General features: G+C 46.3%; 1 protein-coding gene across 3 annotated transcripts in view; it reads right to left on the bottom strand.

The window, feature by feature from the left end:
* Positions 1–18,972, bottom strand: part of PIEZO2 (piezo type mechanosensitive ion channel component 2) — a 410,674-nt gene that overhangs the window by 5,393 nt on the left and 386,309 nt on the right. For all 3 annotated transcript variants that reach the window (XM_040979222.1, XM_040979221.1, XM_040979223.1), the window contains 11 exons: positions 17,589–17,841; positions 16,381–16,513; positions 15,173–15,320; positions 14,857–15,071; positions 10,481–10,639; positions 8,238–8,385; positions 5,008–5,196; positions 4,612–4,704; positions 3,270–3,442; positions 2,347–2,475; positions 358–437 (listed from right to left, as the gene is read on the bottom strand). In XM_040979222.1, the coding sequence (XP_040835156.1) occupies positions 358–437; positions 2,347–2,475; positions 3,270–3,442; positions 4,612–4,704; positions 5,008–5,196; positions 8,238–8,385; positions 10,481–10,639; positions 14,857–15,071; positions 15,173–15,320; positions 16,381–16,513; positions 17,589–17,841 (1,720 nt within the window). The remainder of the gene's footprint in view (positions 1–357; positions 438–2,346; positions 2,476–3,269; positions 3,443–4,611; positions 4,705–5,007; positions 5,197–8,237; positions 8,386–10,480; positions 10,640–14,856; positions 15,072–15,172; positions 15,321–16,380; positions 16,514–17,588; positions 17,842–18,972) is intronic.

Raw genomic sequence — 18,972 nt, 5'->3', positions numbered from 1 at the left:
TCCGTCCGATGATTCACTCCCCAAGTGACTGCAACGGTCGATGCTATGCCGATCCGAAGCCAGGAGCCTCTTCTGGGTCTCCCACGCGGGTGCAGGGTCCCAAGACTTTGGGTCGTCCTCGACTGCTTTCCCAGGCCACAGGCAGGGAGCTGGAAGGGAAGCGGGGCTGCCGGGATTAGAACCTGCGCCCATATGGGATCCCGGGCGTGCAAGGCGAGGACCTTTAACCACTTGCGCCACCGCGCCGGGCCCAAAATCTGCCTTTCAAATGTAAGTAAATAAATCTTTAAGAGAAGGTTGAAAATACATACTCTTAAAATTGAATAAAAAATTTTTGAAACTTGTTTCCTTTCTTACCAGATAAAAGTTGCTTTATGGGTTTCGAATTAGAATCACTTGGTGCTTTCACATAATATGGGTAGATCTTTTCTATTATCCTGTGCAGTAAGAAAAAAAGATGAAATTAAAATTTGACACACGTAACATTACATCTAACTACAAACTTTAGCCTCATGTCAACCAAATAATGATACAAGTCTTCATGCACGATGTAGAGATAATTTCTGGGTTTCTGTTACAGCCAGAATGGTCTGAAGCTGAACAAATCCGCTGGATTCTAGCCAGGCATGCACTTGAACTCTACATAGAGCTGGTTCATGACTTCAAAATGGCAACAGGTATTTCCCCATGTCTGTGACTTGCTGAACTCCTCCTGTGTATGACTCTGATCATCGTCCTGATCTACTTTTTAGGATTTCCTACGTATCTAGAATCAACTGGGCCGTATAATTGATCTGACGGGGGTGACGGGTTGAGGAGAGAGCTGTGACGTGTACCTTCAGCGACCTCTGCCTCTTTCCACTTAGTGACTTAGGACCATCTAGACCCACGTTGTCATCTGGGATGGACTGGAGCAGACACTAGCATCTTAAACCTCAGTGAGTCACAAGTCAAGACAACTATTCCTTCGGTCCCTAGGGTCGACGCAACACAACAGGGTTGGAGAGGAAGGATGGGGGCAACAGAGGCAGACGCAGGGAGATAGAACCTTCTGCTTTGCTATTAAGTAGTGGCATGACTAGGGTAATGATAATTCAGTGTGTTTTTTAAATAAGTTTGAAGAAAAAGACTTTGGAGTGTTTTCACTAGAAAGACATGATAGATGTGTGAGGACACAGATGCTCTGCACCTGATTTGATCACCGCATATATCGAAACTTTTAGAATACCCCATAAATAAAGGCAATTAAATGTGTCAACTGAAAAAAGAAAAGGAGTCAAATTTAAAAGGACAAGATCAGACAAGGGGTCAAAACTGAAAGAACTGCTAGCAGACCTTATTTCACAGTTCCAGGCCAATATTGCTTGTTCTCTTGCTATTTCTCATGTTAGATTCTAAACATCACAGCTTGCATCCACTTTCAATGGAGTATCTTGGTGGCAGCAGGATAGTTTGAAATACAATTTCTTGATCTAAAATTTTTGTTTATCCCTATCTGCCTTGCCTCACCTCCCCACCCCCATTCTCTTAGACCGGGCTTTGAAAGGGGTCCCATTGAAGGGTCTCAACAGCCCCCCTGGCTTCTAGAGATTATGGTGAGACAACAACCAGGTTTATAACCCAGGGACAAGTTCAATGCTTGGACTGGCTGGACAGAGAAATTTTTAAGGGGCTAAAAATACAGCTTCATATAGTGAATCCTTTACAGGAATCTTGAGCCCCAACTTCTTCCCCTGTGGGCTGAAGTGAACACATGGGAAAAGGGGCTGTTAAGGATCAACAGAGGATCTGGGTAATTTTTGTGGCATCTGGGGTCCAACCGTCGCCCATTCCTACTCTCTCCGCAGGGTGTTGAAGGCAACATAAGTCATAGTGCAGGAAGAATGGAACGCCACTGCCATGATATGCTGGGGTTCATGACCCAGAAGAGCATGACTGTACTGGCATCTCCGGATGGCATGGCAATCAGCACAGTGCACCCAGAAGGGGACCCGGTGGCTGAAGGAGCGGGTCACCTCTCTCAGAGGCTCTGGCACAATGACGTGTATCTCAGTGGAAGCCAGCAGGACAGCCTTGCCCATGGACGGATGCTCTCACCGGAGCCTGGCGCCACACACAGCCTCACTCAGGGCACAGGCATTACTCCGGGAGAGTTGAAGGGGAACCCAAGGGCAGAGAACACACTTTTTAAAACTTACCAAAGTGGGACTTGCAAATAAAAATTTACTTGTGTAACCTAAGAAGCAAGCATCTTCCCTTTACCAGACCCGGGAGTTTGTGGATGGAGACTTGTTTACCAGTTACGAATACCAGATGGAGTCGTAGCAACAGGAAAAAGAAACTTACACGGGTGTTTTTGAACTCTCTGAGTTGTTGCCGGCTATCATTTTAGCTATATTCTCTCGTGTAATATTTGAGAGAGTAAAGGAAAGCTTATCTGTTGCTATTTCTGCTTTTGCACCCAGACTCATGTTTCTGCGAGAGAAAACAAACAAAACGCTCAATGTCAGTGATGGCTCGGAGTTCTGGAAGACAGACTGGAAAGCTCTCTTGACTCTTGCTAATTCCAGTAAGGAATTCTCAAAACTTCTTGCCTCAGAATAAATTTATTATTCAATTCCACTTTCTATAAACTTTTTCAAGCACCTCGTGTCCTGTGCTGAGGAGTCTAAAACTGCATCACTCAAGTAGGGGCTTTCAGACAGCAGAACTTCTACTAAGACATTGAGACATGCCTTTTCTAACGGAGGCCGTGTGCCGGCACTGATTCCATCACGTTAGCTGGGGAGAGGTTCTGTGTTCTCTGGCCTCGCATCTCATGCTCACAGACAGGTGGCCAGGGCATCCCCGCGCGGGAGAGATGTGTGTGACATTGGGTCTTCCAAGACTCGCAACAGCAACATCTGATCATGGAAATCTTTGGCGTCACCAAATACTCTGCTTCACTTCATAAATCCTCACTTTCTTGTTGTTCTTCTCTCTCTCTTGCTCGCATAACTCACCGTTAGCTTTTTAATCTATTTTTTAATTCATTTATTTCTTAACTTAGAGACTAAAGTTGGTAACAAGGGGAATGGGAGAGCTCTGGCTGGGTCTAGTCATTGTTTTATCCACATTAATGTAGTCTTTAGCACCAAGGAAAGTTCCCAAGGGTGTAAGGATAAGTAAAAGCTGCATGAATCTAGTATTTCTTGCCGCTCCCTCCCCACACTCCTTCCCTGTTTAGGTTGGGGAAAGGGGAAAATTAGGCATGAGAACATGGTTACTACCTCTGAATACTCCACGAAAAAACGACAGAGAAGTCGCTCTTGGTGTCCATGAGTTCTTCTATCATTTTGCGCTTACTGGGTGGGCTGATGGTCCACAAAGAATTGGAGTTGCCTTCCAGTTCTGCGACTGTTATATCTTCTCTTTCATAATTCTCCAGAAATTGCATAGCACCCTGTGTGTGCACAAAAAATACACGCATAGATAACATACCCAATGCTAACTGACAAAGCAGCTGGAGAGAGGCGGACGTCCCTCCTGGAGAAGGAAGATCGACGCAGTGTGGTGTCCCGCTGAGCTTTGGCAACTTTACCCGCAGGTATTGGTAGATTCCACTCCCCATGGTGGTACTGCTACCCGTCCTTCCCATGAAACAAGAGAAAACGCAAGTAGCTTTATGTCCTTTTCCTCCTCCACTAAGAAGGAACATTGTCAGGTGTGGAGGTGTATGCTTTTCAAGAGGAAGATTTGGCCCACAGAAGATGTCTCGGCTGTCCTCACGCTTCTTGGCTCATGGTCGATTTTCACAATGTGCATTACTGGCTATCAAGTCACAAAAGAGGTAAGGACACATTTGTTTCGCTATTCACATTCTTAAAACATCACCTGTAAAATTAGTTTTGACAACAATGATCCGATGAAGTGTTATAAATATGCAGAAAGGAACAGTGGCCGCACTTTTGGCATCCGAACACTCACGGTGTTTTGTACAATACAGGCTTTATCATTAAAGACAGAAGTTTACATTCTTTCTCATCTAAGTTTGAGCTTGAGAAATTGTCATGCCGCCTGTCATCTCTGTCATGATTTTTGTTTATTACAAAGGGAGTTGCTAGGGAGATCTTCAGGCAGCATATTACGTAAACAAAATTAAAAAAATGTCTTGTCGGTGAGACCGAACACGCAGTGGTGGTCCCAGAAGCCTGCGTCACCGAGAGATGTGGCAACCCCCCCAGATTGAGTAAGAACAATCCCCAGTGTTCACACAGTGATGGAAATCACCTCCCGATGCACGTCTTTCGAATGTTTCCTTGTCTTTAAGCGATGCATGCCTATTTATTAAAGTAGATTTCCAGAATGAATCTAGTCAAGGATCAAAAAAGTCAAAAAACATTTTTAAAACCCAGCGATATCCGCCAAGCTTGCATTACGATGTTCTGAATTAAAGATGAACACCTATGACCAGTAACAGACTTCTCAGACGGTCAAAGTGGCAGTGGCTAGGAAGCTACCATATGTGACAACTGACGGTCCCAGAAGTCCTCTGCTGAAGCACCAAAGCCATGGCAGAGTACCGAGTGCTATGACAACCAGTGAAAGGTCTTTATGGGGACGTTTACTTACGGTGTCCCTAGAGAAAGCTTGTGTAAATCTGCCAAATGTTGGCTGGTCCATCACTTTCAGTTGGCTTTGCTGGGCACTCATGGTGAAAATAGGCTGGGGGAGGGAAAAAAAAAAAAGACACGGAGTGTTGTCAGACCAGCTGTCCTCTGCATGCCGAGTGGGAGCCAAGCCTCTACATGGCACATCAAGCACTGATTACCCAGATGGGTGCTGGCCTGCACATCTGTCTACACTGACTACCTGTGTGTTCACAGCTGGAGCAGACCCCTTCCCTCGCTGGCTCTGGGCCTTACTGCTGGGAATTCACCTCTACACAGGACAGCTGCACCCCAGAGCAGCCCTTCGTGTCCTGGAGCTGGCCCCCTAGGCAGCCTCCGCAGATGCGCTCAGGTTTACCTGATATCCTCCCAGGGTGATTGTGACAGACACATCCAGGGGCTGGTTGATGACCCCAGCGACAGATTTGATCAGCGACATGAAGAGCAGAGGGAACCAGACGATGCAGATGAGCAGGACGATGATCATGCCCCCCATGCCATACTTCACCACCTTCTTCTTCTTCTGGCCCCGGGGCTGCGGATACCTCTGCAACACAAGGTTCAGCCAAGGCTCAGGCACATGTCCCCCAGGAAAGCAGGCAGGTGGAAGCTAGGCAGTGCCATGAAACTGCAACAAGCTCACTGCCTACTCTATGGTGGAACCGTGTGGGGCCAGCATGACCCTTTGAAACTGGTATGTGTGTGTGTGTGTGTGTGTGTGTGTGTGTGTGTGTGTGTGTGTGTTTAAACATTTATTTCATTTTTATTGGAAAGTCAGATATACAGAGAGGAGGAGAGACAGAGAAAGGTCTTCCGTCCACTAATTCACTCCCCAAATAGCCACAATAGCCAGAGATGTACTGATCCGAAGCCAGGATTCAGGAGCCTCTTTCAGGTCTCCCACATGGGCGCAGGGTCTCAAGTATTTGGGCCATCTTCAACTACTCTCCCAGGCCACAAGCAGAAGCAGAGAGCTCGATGGGAAGCGGGGCTGCCAGGATTAGAACCAGCACCCATGTGGGATCTCGGCATGTGCAAGGCAAGGACTCTAGCCACTAGGCTGCCACTCTGGGCCCAAAACTGGTGTGTGTTTTGCTGAAGAGGAACTGATGGCTACAGGGGTCATCCATATATCTTGTTGAATACATCTTCTGATGTTAAGAGGTCATGCAGGAAGAAGACATTTTCCTGGAAATTCTTGACTGTTAAAAATTTGTGCCTTTCAACTGAGCCATCCCTGTGTTTGGAGTATGGAAGGACAATTTTGAAATTGACAGCATGGTGTGTCATCAGAGACACAGATCAGTCGCCCTGTGCAAGAGTGGCAGAGTGGGGACAAGACTGGGACATAAGGCGCAGCAACAAGCACAGGATGCCGACTGGGTGGGTGTCTGCTAGCGATGAGCTGCCGGCAGAAGCCCGAGCTGGCCTCCCAGCATCAGCCTCCACGTCCCACATTCTGCTTCCTCAGATTCAGCCAACATCAGGGCCAGAACAACTGGGAAGCAAGTATGCCTGTACAGAACACGGGCAGTGTTTTTTCTTGCCATTGTTCCTTAAACTATAGAGAAGAACACCTAATTTATAAGACATTGATGTTGTGTTAGATACCACGGTCCCCTAGGCTGAGTTGTGTGCAGGCTATATGTAAATTCTATACGATTTTATACCAGCGCCTTGAACTCCTGTGAATTTGGGTTCTTGATGGGGGTTCTGGAACCAAGCCCTCATGGACATAAAGGGGCTACAATATTTGGGAACAGAGACACAGCCAGAACCAGAGGGAACCCCACGCATTTGAACGAGACCCTCAGAAGATGTTCCCAAACCCCAACTGGGCCACCAGGTAACAGCAGGCAGGGGGTGGGCCCCAGGCATGGGACACAGTGCAGCCCAGTCCAAACTGCTGACTGAGAAACTATGGTGAGCAAATAAAATCATTTTTGTTTTGAAATCACTGAGTTTTACATTCATTTGCTAGCAGCAGAAGCAAACTGATATTTCATGTGTTGCATGAAAAACTCCTGGAGCTTCCAAGGACAGAGGTGCCTGGTGTCCCGTGACCCTTAGTCAATCCCACTTCCTCTATGGAGCTCATGGCTGCCCTCTTTAGGCCTCTGGTAGTGATGTTCACATTATGGGGGGAGTGTGGGTTATCTTCTCCCAGAGTCCTGTCTTGCTTTGGTCCCCAGTGTCATGGTGCTGAACGGCCATGGGATCTGTAAGAGGTGTTTGGACCAACAGTGGCTGATCCTCAGGCATGAATTACTGTTTTTCCTGCAGGAAAGGGTGCAGTATTCTGGCTTCCTCTCCCCTTCTCCATCTGGGTTCACTTGCTCGTTTGCCACACATGGAAAATAATGACATCCTCATGAGAAACCCAGTGGAGGCCCGTGTCTTCTGCTTTCCGAGGCCCGTGTCTTCTGCTTTCCGGGACTGTGAGTCTAAGCAAACCTCTTTTCTTTATAAATCAGCCAGCCTCAGGTTCTCAGTTAGAGCCACAAAATAAGAACTAAGACACACTGTCCACATAGCAACTTCTTTGGTGATGTGAAGTCCCCAGCCAGGCTTAGCTCTTCCACTAACCCATCTACACAAGGGTTGCAGTGGTGAGTCAGTGAGACCCACACTACAGCTGAAGTTCCCAGAGAAAGCTGGAAATCATAGGAATAATTGGAAACTTTTCCAAAGAAGGTGCTTTTAAGATGAAGAAAAAGGCATTTCACACTATCCCAGCTAAGATTTTGGGGGATATTTCTACACTGATTATACAACAGGCTTTTTTACTGGCCGACCTTTTGAAAGATCTGATAGGTACTGATCACCGTGTGTATTGTTGAACCTCAATACTCAGTGTTGGGAAAATGAGTATATATTTGCATCTCTACTTCCTTTGCACAAAGAGGTTAAAGGACAGATCCCCAGAAAGCAGTGAGTCAGAGGCAAGCTGAGCACCAGCCACCCGATCCTTCCTTCCACCTTACCACAGACCCACCTGCTCCCGCAGGAGCCACTTAAGGGTTACTGGGCCATCCAGAAATAAATATTTCTTGTTTTTGAAGGTAACTATGATTTACTGCTTCCAGAAGAAAAGAATATCTGGATGCTTACTAAGGCAGCAATAAATTTAAAGTTCCCAACTCTAGTGAGTTGGAAATCAATTGAATGTTTGTATGTAGGTCATGGTGGTTTGGGTCTCTGCCTCCATTTGTTTGCCTATAAAACTTGTAGAAGTTCACATCTTATTCTCCTCTTGTATTTAATAGAGACAAACAAGAAAGTATTTTCTTCTTATTTGAGAGAGAAAGAGACAGAGAGAGAGATGGGTGATGGGGAGAGAAAGAGATAAAAAGAAATCTGCTGTTTTACTCCTATGGCTGTATTAGAGAAGACTGAAGCTAGGATGCAAAGCTCAGTGCAGGTGTCTGCCATGGATGCCTGAGCATAAACCTTGCCTTCTGGGATACAGTAGGCTGGAGTCAGGAGCCAGAGGCCGGCATGAGAACTCAGACACATGCACGTGGGAAGTACCTGCACTGGTAGGCTGGCCGCTGGTCCTGGAAGAAGGCTTGCCGGTTGGCTTCTTACCTTTTCTGATTCCCGCCAGCATTTGAGGATGAAGATGTGAGCGTAGATGTCCTCCACGCAGATCCAGCTGGAGAGGCTCAGGGTTGTATCTGTCCATACCCAGTCCATTACTGCCCGCAGCTCTGTCAGAAACGGCACGAGGCGGAACCTGGCAGGAACCACGCTCTGTTAGAGAGACATTGCTGGGGCAGCCCCCACCCCATCCCGTCATTTCACTCCAGTAGTGTCTGTCCGACCTTATTTTGAACCCTTGAAATCTGCAAATAATTCTCAACATTAACAGTAAAATACAGCCTAGAGTACAGCTACTTTTTATGATAAGTCCAATGTGCAAATAAATATATTTTACTTCTTTTCCCTGAAAGCCTTCACCAGTTTAGCTGTGGCTTTGCTTTTAGGGGAACTATGCCTGGTAAGTAAAGAGGAGAGCCAACAGGAGACAGGAGATATAGGACACTTCATTCAGAGCTAAGGCAAGGAGCCCAACAGCTGGTCAACCTGCTGGATTCCCAAAGCTAACAGCCTCTAGCTCAACTTTGAGTATTTCAGAAGAGAATTCTGAATTCCAGTCTTTTCCGAGGCCTGAGAAATGAATGTTCCTTATTTCTTGACTGACTCCGAATTTCTCTCGGGCCAGGAGACCTGGTTGGATCCCAAGTCCCTTACAGTACTTTGGAATATTGTTCTCCCGTCAGCTCTCACACAGCTGCCAAGACCCCAGAGGACATTTCAGGCAGCCCTGAATGGCAATCTGCCCAACACAAGTGTCTGAATGTCACATCACTAGGTCATCAGTCAGGTCTGGAGTCGTAAAGCAGCCAGCACCACCCTTCACACTTTGCTGGAACTTTCTAAGGAAACAGAGGAGGACATAGTCTTGTTGAAATCATCGTAAGTATGTGTCTTTTGAATAGCTAACTGGCCCTAGGAACAAACAAGTTGTGTGGCACTCATCGTGGTCTTGACAGGAATAAATGCCTCCACCTCAGTTGGTGAACTTTGTGGGCACAAAGGCTTTGAAAGGTATTTTGGATTAACTAAATGCCAAACAATCTATTCGGGTGTGTTCAAATATGTATTCATAGTTGAAGATCATGTATCCTGGGGCTGGCATGGAGGCACTGCAGGTTAATCCATCTTTGGCATCCCTTATAGACACCAGCTCATGTCCCTGCTGCTCCACTTCTAATCCAGCTCTTTGGCTATGGCCTAGGAGAACAGCAGCGGATGGCCCAAGGCCTTGAGATCCTGCATCCAAATGGGAAAGGTCTGGAAGAATCTTTGGCTCCAAGCTCTGGATCAGCAAAGCTCTGGCTGTTGAAAGCCATGTGGGGTGTGAACCAGGGGATGGAAAACCTCTCTCTCCTTCTCTCTGTAAAAATATGCCTTTCCCTGGTTCCTGATAACCCATGTCCGTGGTAGGTATTCCTCCTCAATCTAGAGTTCTCTTTTATGCTCTCTCCTACTGGCTGAGCCCTGGACTCCACGTGGAGAATTGCTGGCTGTTGCCAGTCATCGCCCATTCATCCCTCTGTCCAGCCCCTGGGTTTCTCCACCAGCCCCACTGAAACCCAGCTCAGACATGGTCTGAATGACAACCAAGCCTGCCTTGTAACTTCTGTGTTAAGTCTGGCCTACCTGCCCCAACCCACATTGTCAGCCAAGCAGGGCTGACAGACCCAGTTCTGTGCTGGAGGAGTGGGCTGGCCTGGCATAAAATCTGTGTGTAAGTCAGGGAACAGGGAGGAGTCTCAGCCCCCTTCCCCCAGTCCTCGTGATCTGTTTCACCCCCACGCTCTGGAATGCATCCCATATCAGATCCTTTTCTTTGCTAAAAAACCAGGCTCTTTTGTTCCATTTATTTATCCTTTACCGCATTTTGCTAAGAATAATAAAGGCTACCTCACCCTTTAAAAAATATATATATATATACACACACATGCTTATCAAGTGAAAATAAATAAATCTTAGAAAAGAGAAGATCCTGTGTTTCAACTCTGCAGGCATCAGGTTTAGCACAGTCCTCATGCAGGATGTTGACACACAACATGAAAGCCTGTGCGTGGTCTCACAGCACCATGCTGGAAGCTACTCCTGTGTTAGTTTTTTTTTTTTGGCCAATGCTGTCAGGGTTGTGGGGTGATCTGTAGTGCTTTGTTCCTTTTCTCCCTGTCCTTTCCAGGAGTAACCCAAATGCCTCGTAGTGGCCAGTGTCCTTTCACGAATGACTGTGTCCTCCTTACCCCTGAAAAAGGAAGAGATTGACGTAGTTGTAGCTCTTGGTGAGGAAGTTTCCAAGCACGCGTGTTGGGTAGCCACACCGGATTTGATAAGCAGACAATCCAAAGTAGACACATTTCACAAAATACCACAACTGGGCCACCAGGTTCTGGCTGAATTTCCTAGAATGTCAAAGTACAGAAAGTGAAGGAATGGAATACGGTTCTCAATCAGAAACGCACCAGCTTGGATTTTAAAAGCAAAAGCAAGTTTTCTTTTGATGTCTCTAAGCAATTTTCTATATAGATCAGATAGCTTCAAAGACACATGGTAGATGAGAAAAATCTCACATTTTATAAATGATTCTTGGGCAAGGAGCTTCATCGGTGTCTATTACTCAGTTGTTCAAGCCATCATTATCATTTTATTAGTAAAATATTTATTAATACATTTATTTCTTTAACCAATTAGGCTATTAGCACATTTGTCATGAAACTTTTTCTCACAGCATTGTTCACCTTTAAAGTCCTGAACAAAAAGAATCAAGATGTATGTCCTTTTTTAATTCTGAAAAGCTGATCACAACTTTTTATGGGATACATCTAACACACCAAACTTTTGAAGCACCCGGATTTGATTCCAGTTCTGTTTACAAACTATGGGGGTGTGTCTCTCATCTCATCAGAACTTTTATTGGAACAATTTTCTGGCTCTGGACAACTATGCTGGCGCCCTGTACCTGCTTTCTGCTCATGTCCTCCCCAGGCAAGGCGGGAGTCTTCCTCCAGCTCAGCAATGAGTGACACACCCTGAGTCTCAGAGTTTCTGAGTGCGAAGAACAATTCTGAGCAAAACTTGGGTGGAAATAAATTTAGAAAAATTTAGAGCATAGTTTCAAAAATGACAAACTACTGGACCATTTTGAGCGGGCATACATGTAGCATCATTTAAGAATCTTAAATATGGATAATATTTTTTTAAAGGAAGTAAAAAAAAATGAGGCTTTTGGCTTGGTGTGACATTAGCAGAGTTTTTCCTGACCCTAAAATTAAGAGTAAAATCTTTTGAAAAAAATTTTATAGAAGCAGCATATCACTCTGCTGCGATTTGCATTTTTATTTTTGCTATTCATAGAACACTTGACGTTTTTAAAACTGAGAGTTGAGAATCCTCAAGTGAGAAAATCAGAGCCTAAGAACACTAGGTGAGCCTGTGTGTTGGATGGCAACAACCGGAGACCACGAGAAGAGGCCTTACAAATGTGGTCCCACAGGGAAACCTGACTTGACCTCTCCTGTGCACAAAAACAAAACAAAACAAAACAAAATCCTAGCTTTTTAATTTCCTAAGTTTTAGTTCAAGAAGCTTGCTAAAGCCAAAAATAATCAGGGAAATAAATTAATTGTTCATCTACTTCATATTTAAATGTGTTTTATTCCTCTGATGAAAAGAGCTATGACTACATATTTGTGAAGCAAATTCTATGGAAAGCTACCTAAAATGCACACTCAACTACTAACGTTGCAGCTATTGCAACTCTAAGTAATTACCCTAATTCGAGCTGTTTTGATCACCCATGCTCTCCCAGTACGTGGGGGAATTTGTAGAGCTCTTGACTGTCTGTTGGGGCACCATCCTTTATTTATCTAATTCTACTTTAGGACTTGGGAGAAGCTGTCCAAATTTCCTTTTAAAATGTTTGCGTTATTATCCCCTTATTACTGTCGTTTTAGCAGTAATCCCTATAGCTGAAATTAAACTTCAGAGCTAAAACCATCACAGGAAGCAGTTATCCAGGCCCAGCATCGTCAGAAGCAATTTGTGTTTCCTCACGAGAAATGAAATATGATTACTGTTCTTCGATTAAGCTTGCAATTATGAAATAAAATGAAAATATGTTGTTGCAAAAACCAAAAGAAAAATAGAAAAGGAAGGAGGAGGGTGGGAGGTACATTTTGTTCTTGAAACTGTATACATGAAATACATGAAATCTACTCCCTTTATATAAATCAATCAATTAACATTTACTTCACAAAAAATTTGCATTTGAGTCAGGTACTAATTAGGCAATGGACAATCCCCGAGGTTGCTGGGAAGTTGATTCCAGACGAGAGAAGGGAATAGGCAGTGATAACGCAGGGATTAGGAGTGGCACTCCCATTTCTGTCTCTCCTCTCTGAGAACCGAGATGGTGGAACAGGGTAAGGACACGTCTTAAACGGATGAAGAAACGTTAGCCACCCTGAAGCAGAGAGGGCACATCCTGGGAAAAAGGAGAGCACAGATCAACGGCAGAGGGGCACTGGGAGACCCGACAGACACAGGAAAGCAGCAGAGACAATACTGTGGTGTGGCAGTGACTGATCCCCCAGCAGCATTCAGCAAATGGTGATCTGAACTGCACTGGTGGCTGAAACTCCACCAGCAGCCAGGTGGGAAAGAGTTCATCAAGAGCTCAGGAGGTGAACCCAGACAAAGAACTGCCCGTCCTGCTGGTGTGTTTAATTTGACCAGGAGTGGAGAGAGAGCAGCAGATCCCAGGTGGTGCTGGGACAGCATGGATTTCACAGCCCAGAACGCCCACAGAGCCAAACTGGGCACCATTTTGTATAGGGAGGCAGAGGTTATAGGCCAGGACTGCACATGCACTAAGCTGGGAGCTAGCTCATTTCTGACTCAGTGCATTGTACCAATGTGTAATCCTCCAGGTTCTACCCAAAATAGGTCCTGTGGACCCTTCTCTTTCCCAACTGGATAGAACTGACACTTCCCACTGAGGGCAATACGTCTTGTCAACTGGTCCAGTTGCTTGTCCATGCACGAAGCACCCACTGAGAAGAGGTGTGGGGAAGGGAAGGGATGAGAAGGGATATCTGGATGGAGAGCTAAGGAGTGAGGAGGAGGCAGAGCTGTGGACTGGGGGCAGAGCAATGCGAGCTGCAGAGCCACGGGCACACGGGGAACCGAGGCCAACATGTGCATCGATACCCTTTTTTTTTGTTGTTATGTATTTATCAAAATGTTCCATAATGCTAACATTCAAAGTTCAGAACTTAAATATTCAAAGGAGATCAGCCACTCAACCTTGGCATTTTAGAAGTAACTTAGATTTCTTAATTAAAAATTACATCTGAGTTAGCTTATTTATGAAGCTGGGTCTTCCAGGTGAAAAAGGGATGCTCCTTACCTTCCCCAGCTATAGGCTGCTCTTTGATCTCACTTAATTTGACCTGCAGTGCACCCGGACCAGCAGCAATAGTTGTATCCGTAATGGTGTCATGGTGTGATGGGTGCATGCCACCCTTTCTGTGTGTGTTCTAAGCCCTCAAAGTGCTTTTTAAACTTGGTCACATTTAACTTTCACAGTTATCCCGCATGACAGGCAATACCACCAGCTGTCCCTACAATCTCTGCCCAACCCTTCCATACTTTCTTTGAGGACTAAGGAATCCCCATTTCTCTTTTATCTATTTCTCATAAGACCTGTCTTTTCCTCTTAATAATGCCTCCAGGACACCTTCCAGTTAAAGTAATTTGGGGAATCAACTCATTAAATTTGATAATGAGGGCTTGGCACGGTGGCCTAGCAGCTAAAGTCCTCTCCTTGTATGCGCCACGATCCCATATGGATTCCAGCTCTTGTCCCTGGCAGCCCCGCTTCTCATCCCGGCAGCCCTACTTCCCATCCAGCTCCCTACTTGTGGCCTGGAAAAGCAGTCAAGGACGGCCCAAAGCCTTGGGACGCTGCACTCGCGTGGGAGACCTGGAAGAAGTTCCTGGCTTTGGATCGGCTCAGGCCGTTGCAACCACTTGGGGAGTGAGTTAGAGGATGGAAGATCTTCCTCTCTGTCTCTCCTCCTCTCTCTGTATATCTGACTTTCCAATAAAAATACATCTTAAAAAAATGTGGTATCGATTTAAACTTTTATCTTGGGGCTGACATTGCGGTATGGCAGCTTAAGCTACTTCCTGCAGTACCAGCACCAGCATCTCATACGGGTGCCAGTTCAAGTCCTGGCTGCTCTACTTCCAATCCAGCTCCCTGCTGATGCACCTGGAAAGCAGGGGGAACTGGCCTGCTTGGGTCCTGCACCCATGTGGAAGAGCTGGAAGAATCTCCTTGCTCCTGGCTTCAAACTGACCCAGCCCCAGCCATTGAGGCCATTTGGAGAATGAATCAATGACAAGAGTTCTCTCTCTGAAAACAAAACAAAACAAACAAACAAAAGATTTCTCTCTCTGCAACTCTTCCTTCCAAGTAAATAAAATAAATCTTTAAAAACATCTTTATCTTTGCCTGCCCATGGCAGTGAGCGGCCACTGTGTTGTGCAAAGATAGAACCTCGTGTGACTCATTTGCAATCAAGTGGCCCCTGCTCCCAGCTTTTCAAGTCCTTACCTCTCAGTCACACCAGGCAAGATGAAGAACATCCAGAAGTGAATTCCAAACACCAGGATGACCTGGAAAATGACTTTGCCCAACACGGTCTTCCGAAGGTAGAGCGCTCGGTCCACCACCATGGTTCCAAACTGAATCAGGACCATCACCAAGAAGGGTCCTGGGACCTGGTCCTCCGACAGAGACGAGGTGATGTCAGCCGCTGCGGAGTGTTTCTGGGGAAGAGACAGCAGGTTGATGCCCGAGTGGCAACTCGCAGCAGGAGCGCCACCCCTCCTGGTCAACAGAGGATCAGTGACCGTGTCCCCCTACCTACCCCAAAGGCCCAAAACCCGAAGACAATGATGATGAAGTCCACGGTGTCTGCCAGGAACATGAGCACATAGACATCTGTCACTGCACTGTAGTCGGGATGGATGAGGTCATAGAAGAACTGTCTGATGGGCACATATATTTGCAGCGTCCTGCAAAAGAGAGTGCGTTTGTTTTGGCAAGAAGTGAACAGAGACTAGCATCAGGCCATTGCTCAGCCTTCCAGCCAGTTCCCACCTGCTCAGCCAGCCTCAGGACAAGCCCACTGAAGGTGTCTTCTGCCCTACCAGGAGCATTGTCCACCTATTCCCTGGTCTGATGGTACCACCAAATGCTTCACTACCTTGATACAATGCGATCGTAACCCCTGCAACAAGTTGCCGCACTTGTAGCCGCATTCAATCGCTCACCCCTCTGAGCCCTTGAGCAGCGGCACAGCTGTTGTCATGTGAGCCTCTGAGGTAATAAGATCAGATGCATGGGGTTGGAGTGAGAATTACATGACAGAAGGCATGATTTGAACTCCGAGACTTTGGTCTAAGGCCACAGGAATTTTCTGGGCCTCTGCTTCTGTGTTGGAGTCCTGAAGCACGGTGGTCCTGGGCTTCCATTTCCACCTTGTCTTGTCCTTTTGCACTGCTTCTTGCTGCCCCTGGATTGTCTGCCTCTGCCACCAATTCAAGGTCACGTCCATGTGCTGGCTGCTCTCCACACCTCAGCCTTTTTTCAGAACTGGCTGTGCAGGTGGTTGGACCTCTACTCCACACGCAGCCTGCAGACCCGGCCCTGTTCATCTTCTGATGTCCCTCTAGAGGCACCTGCACTGGGTGGCAGGAACTTGCAGTGTACTGTGGACGGGCTGCCTGACCTTTATGCCACTGGACAGCTCTTTCCTCTGCAAGAGCCTCAGGTGCCTGCTCTGGGGCAGAGCGGGCCCCCAGGGCTCTTTCAGATGTGACATGTGCCCCTTCTGTGCAGCTGGACAAGGCCCATGCATGGGTGCCCTGTACCTGGAGCTCTTAAAATCTACTCATGCATTCTGCTCAAATAGAAAAACTATGTCGGTGTACGTCATCAGTTGCACTTACTGAGCATTGACTTCTGATATGAGATGTAACTTCCCGCATCTTTACCTTTGGGTCTATGAAGGAGGTCCTAGTGGTTCCCAGCCCTAAAACGAGACACACCAGTTAAATACTCTCCGATACTCACTTCTTTATGGTAAACGCTTTGGCTTTGGTTAAGTGTTCCTGCAGTTTTTCCATGTAGAGTTCCCTTTTACTTTTTTGCTTAACGCTCAAGACACTGCTGCCTTTTTGACTGCTGTTGCGGGTGCTTGTACTTCCTGGAAACAGCAAGAAATAAAAAACGTGACAGGTTGTTCTGAGCAATAGGACTTGATAACCTAAACCTCCATGCCCAGGGTGCCCGGGGACTGCTTTGTCGCATCAACAGAAGGTGCCTCAAATTGTCCACAGACGTGGTGTGTTACAGTATAGCCATGCAGGGACTTCAGCGCGTTTCCTGCACCCAAAATACATTCTTTTCCTCTTTTGGTTCCATTTTCCAGACTTTTGGAAGTACTTCCGTACACACAATGCCTTGCAAAAGATTTCTGAACAGACTGGAATCTGTCCCCTTAACTCTGTTCCCATGGACCCACGGGGTTTTCTTACCCAGTGCTGGCTTTTCCTCAGCTGGTGTTATAGTCTTTTATAGAATACTCTGGAAGACCTGCTTTGTGTCATGCTAAATAGGATTCTTAACTGTGTGTTTTCCAAATGGGGTCCATGACTCATAGCCTAACATATGTAACTGGAGGACAAGCCTGAGATATTCTGCACATGTCTGCCTCCAAAGCAGATTCTAGAATGAATGCGGAGTGTCTGGGAAGCTTCACGGATGAGCCTATGAATGCAAAAAGCCCAAGTACTCCCAGAGCAGCAACTGTAGGATACAGCCACTCTTATCATTTCAGCTGCTCTGTAGAAATGATCAACTAGCCTCAGAGCAACTGGAGTTGGAGTGAACATCCCCATTGGCCCAGCTAGTAAAATAGATTGAAAATGTAATTATGCATATTGTCAAATTAATTTGTGATGAATGACGCTCTGGGCACACTTGGAAGAATTTCTGCATATGACTTAAAAATTATGTACCCAACATGGTGCCGGGCACTTTGCACAATGATCTAAAATCCTCATCATAGGGAGGAATCAGATGTTTCCAGCCATGAGGTCACACAGTAGAGGCAGGATTCACACTCAGTACAGACTGTCAAAGCCCATTCTCACACATCACAGCATCTGTGTTTTCACAGATTCTATTGAATTTTGCAGGTCCTCCCCACAGACCCACACGCATCACATAAGCGAGAATTGGTGGGTGACCCCAGCCTGGGGACACCACGTGACCGATACCTCTTCTGGACCTGTTTGAAGAAAAGCTGGACGTTGGGGAGATCTGGGAGCTGCCGCCAGAGCGTTTCCTGTGGACAGCCACCTGCTGCTCCGGGAAGGTCACGTGCACTGACTCCACCGAAGCGGCCAGGTTGATGGACTTGAGTGAGTCGCAGGAGTCCCTTCTCCCAGTACCCATGGAGAGCTCATTGTCAGACTCGTCCTTGTCCGTGGCACTCTCAACAATGTCATCTTCATCCCATAGGCCGTGGCACTGAGAGGGCAGGGAGAGTGACAAGTCAGGCTACAGATTCTGGGGTTGGGAGGGAACTGGTTCTCTGTCCCACGGTGTCTAACTCTGCCAGCTGTCCCTCAGGATGAGAAAGTACGGGCAGAAGACTGGAAGAAAGTTTGTTATCTAGAGCTATATGAAATCCCAGTGGGTGTTGACGACAAGGGCTTGGCTAATTGATCATGTCTGGCAATGAAACAATGCTGAGATGAGAATCACTTGTTTCTTGAGCAAAGGTACTTTTCAGAACACATCTCACAGCCGGCACCTGCAGCCTTACACCGAGGGATTAGAGCTGGCACTCCATGTTCACACACGTCTTTACTTGGAAGCATCACGCCGTCTGTTCCCAGCCTGCAGAGCAAGCAACGGCACTTGACTCACCCAGGGCTGACCGTGACCCAAAGCCTCCAAGATGCTGCGCTGGACCCTTGGACCCACATGTGAGACATGGAGTCAGATACCTTTGGCAGGTTTCTGCTTCAAAGACAAGGGGAAAAGGGCTGATAGGGAGAGGAGAAATGAGGGCTCAGTAGAAGGAGGTGTGGCCTGGGTTGCACGTCACTTGTGGGTCACCTGGCTAAGGAGGGGCACTGGACCCTCTGCCCAGCTCTCCTTCTCACTCACACTTCAGAGGGTCACAGGAGTTCCAGGCCATTTTTTTTCCCCCATAGCTTAGTTTTTATTATAAAAGTCTGGGAACTTCAAAGCTCCCAGAATAATCAGTTCAGATACTTAGGGAGACAGTGGGTTTCACACCAGAATCAAGAAATCCTCCAGCTTTTCAAACCTGTGGTTCTATAAATACAATTCTAATATTAAACTTAAGAATAAAACATGCAGTTAATAAAATATAATCTTTAACAACACACAAAATATGTTTCCTTTCTTCAATTGTGAATCCTCAACATTTGTGCTAGGTAGTTCAGGGCAAGGTAAAAAAAGAGGAGACCGTAACAATAGAAAAGGGAGATGAATGATGAATTTCTTCAATTTTGTGATTATTTTCCTCTGTTGTGTTAGCAGTCATTTTGTGCCATACTTAGAGTATAGAAGAGACGCTTTATATGTAAGAGTTACAGTAAAGTTTTTAAGCTAAAAGATAGATCTCAT

This window comes from Ochotona curzoniae, unplaced genomic scaffold (genome assembly GCF_017591425.1).
Source record: "Ochotona curzoniae isolate NIBS_2020 unplaced genomic scaffold, NIBS_Ocur_1.0 contig_3176, whole genome shotgun sequence".
NCBI lineage: Eukaryota > Metazoa > Chordata > Mammalia > Lagomorpha > Ochotonidae > Ochotona > Ochotona curzoniae.
This window is presented reverse-complemented; position numbering and strand designations above follow the sequence as displayed.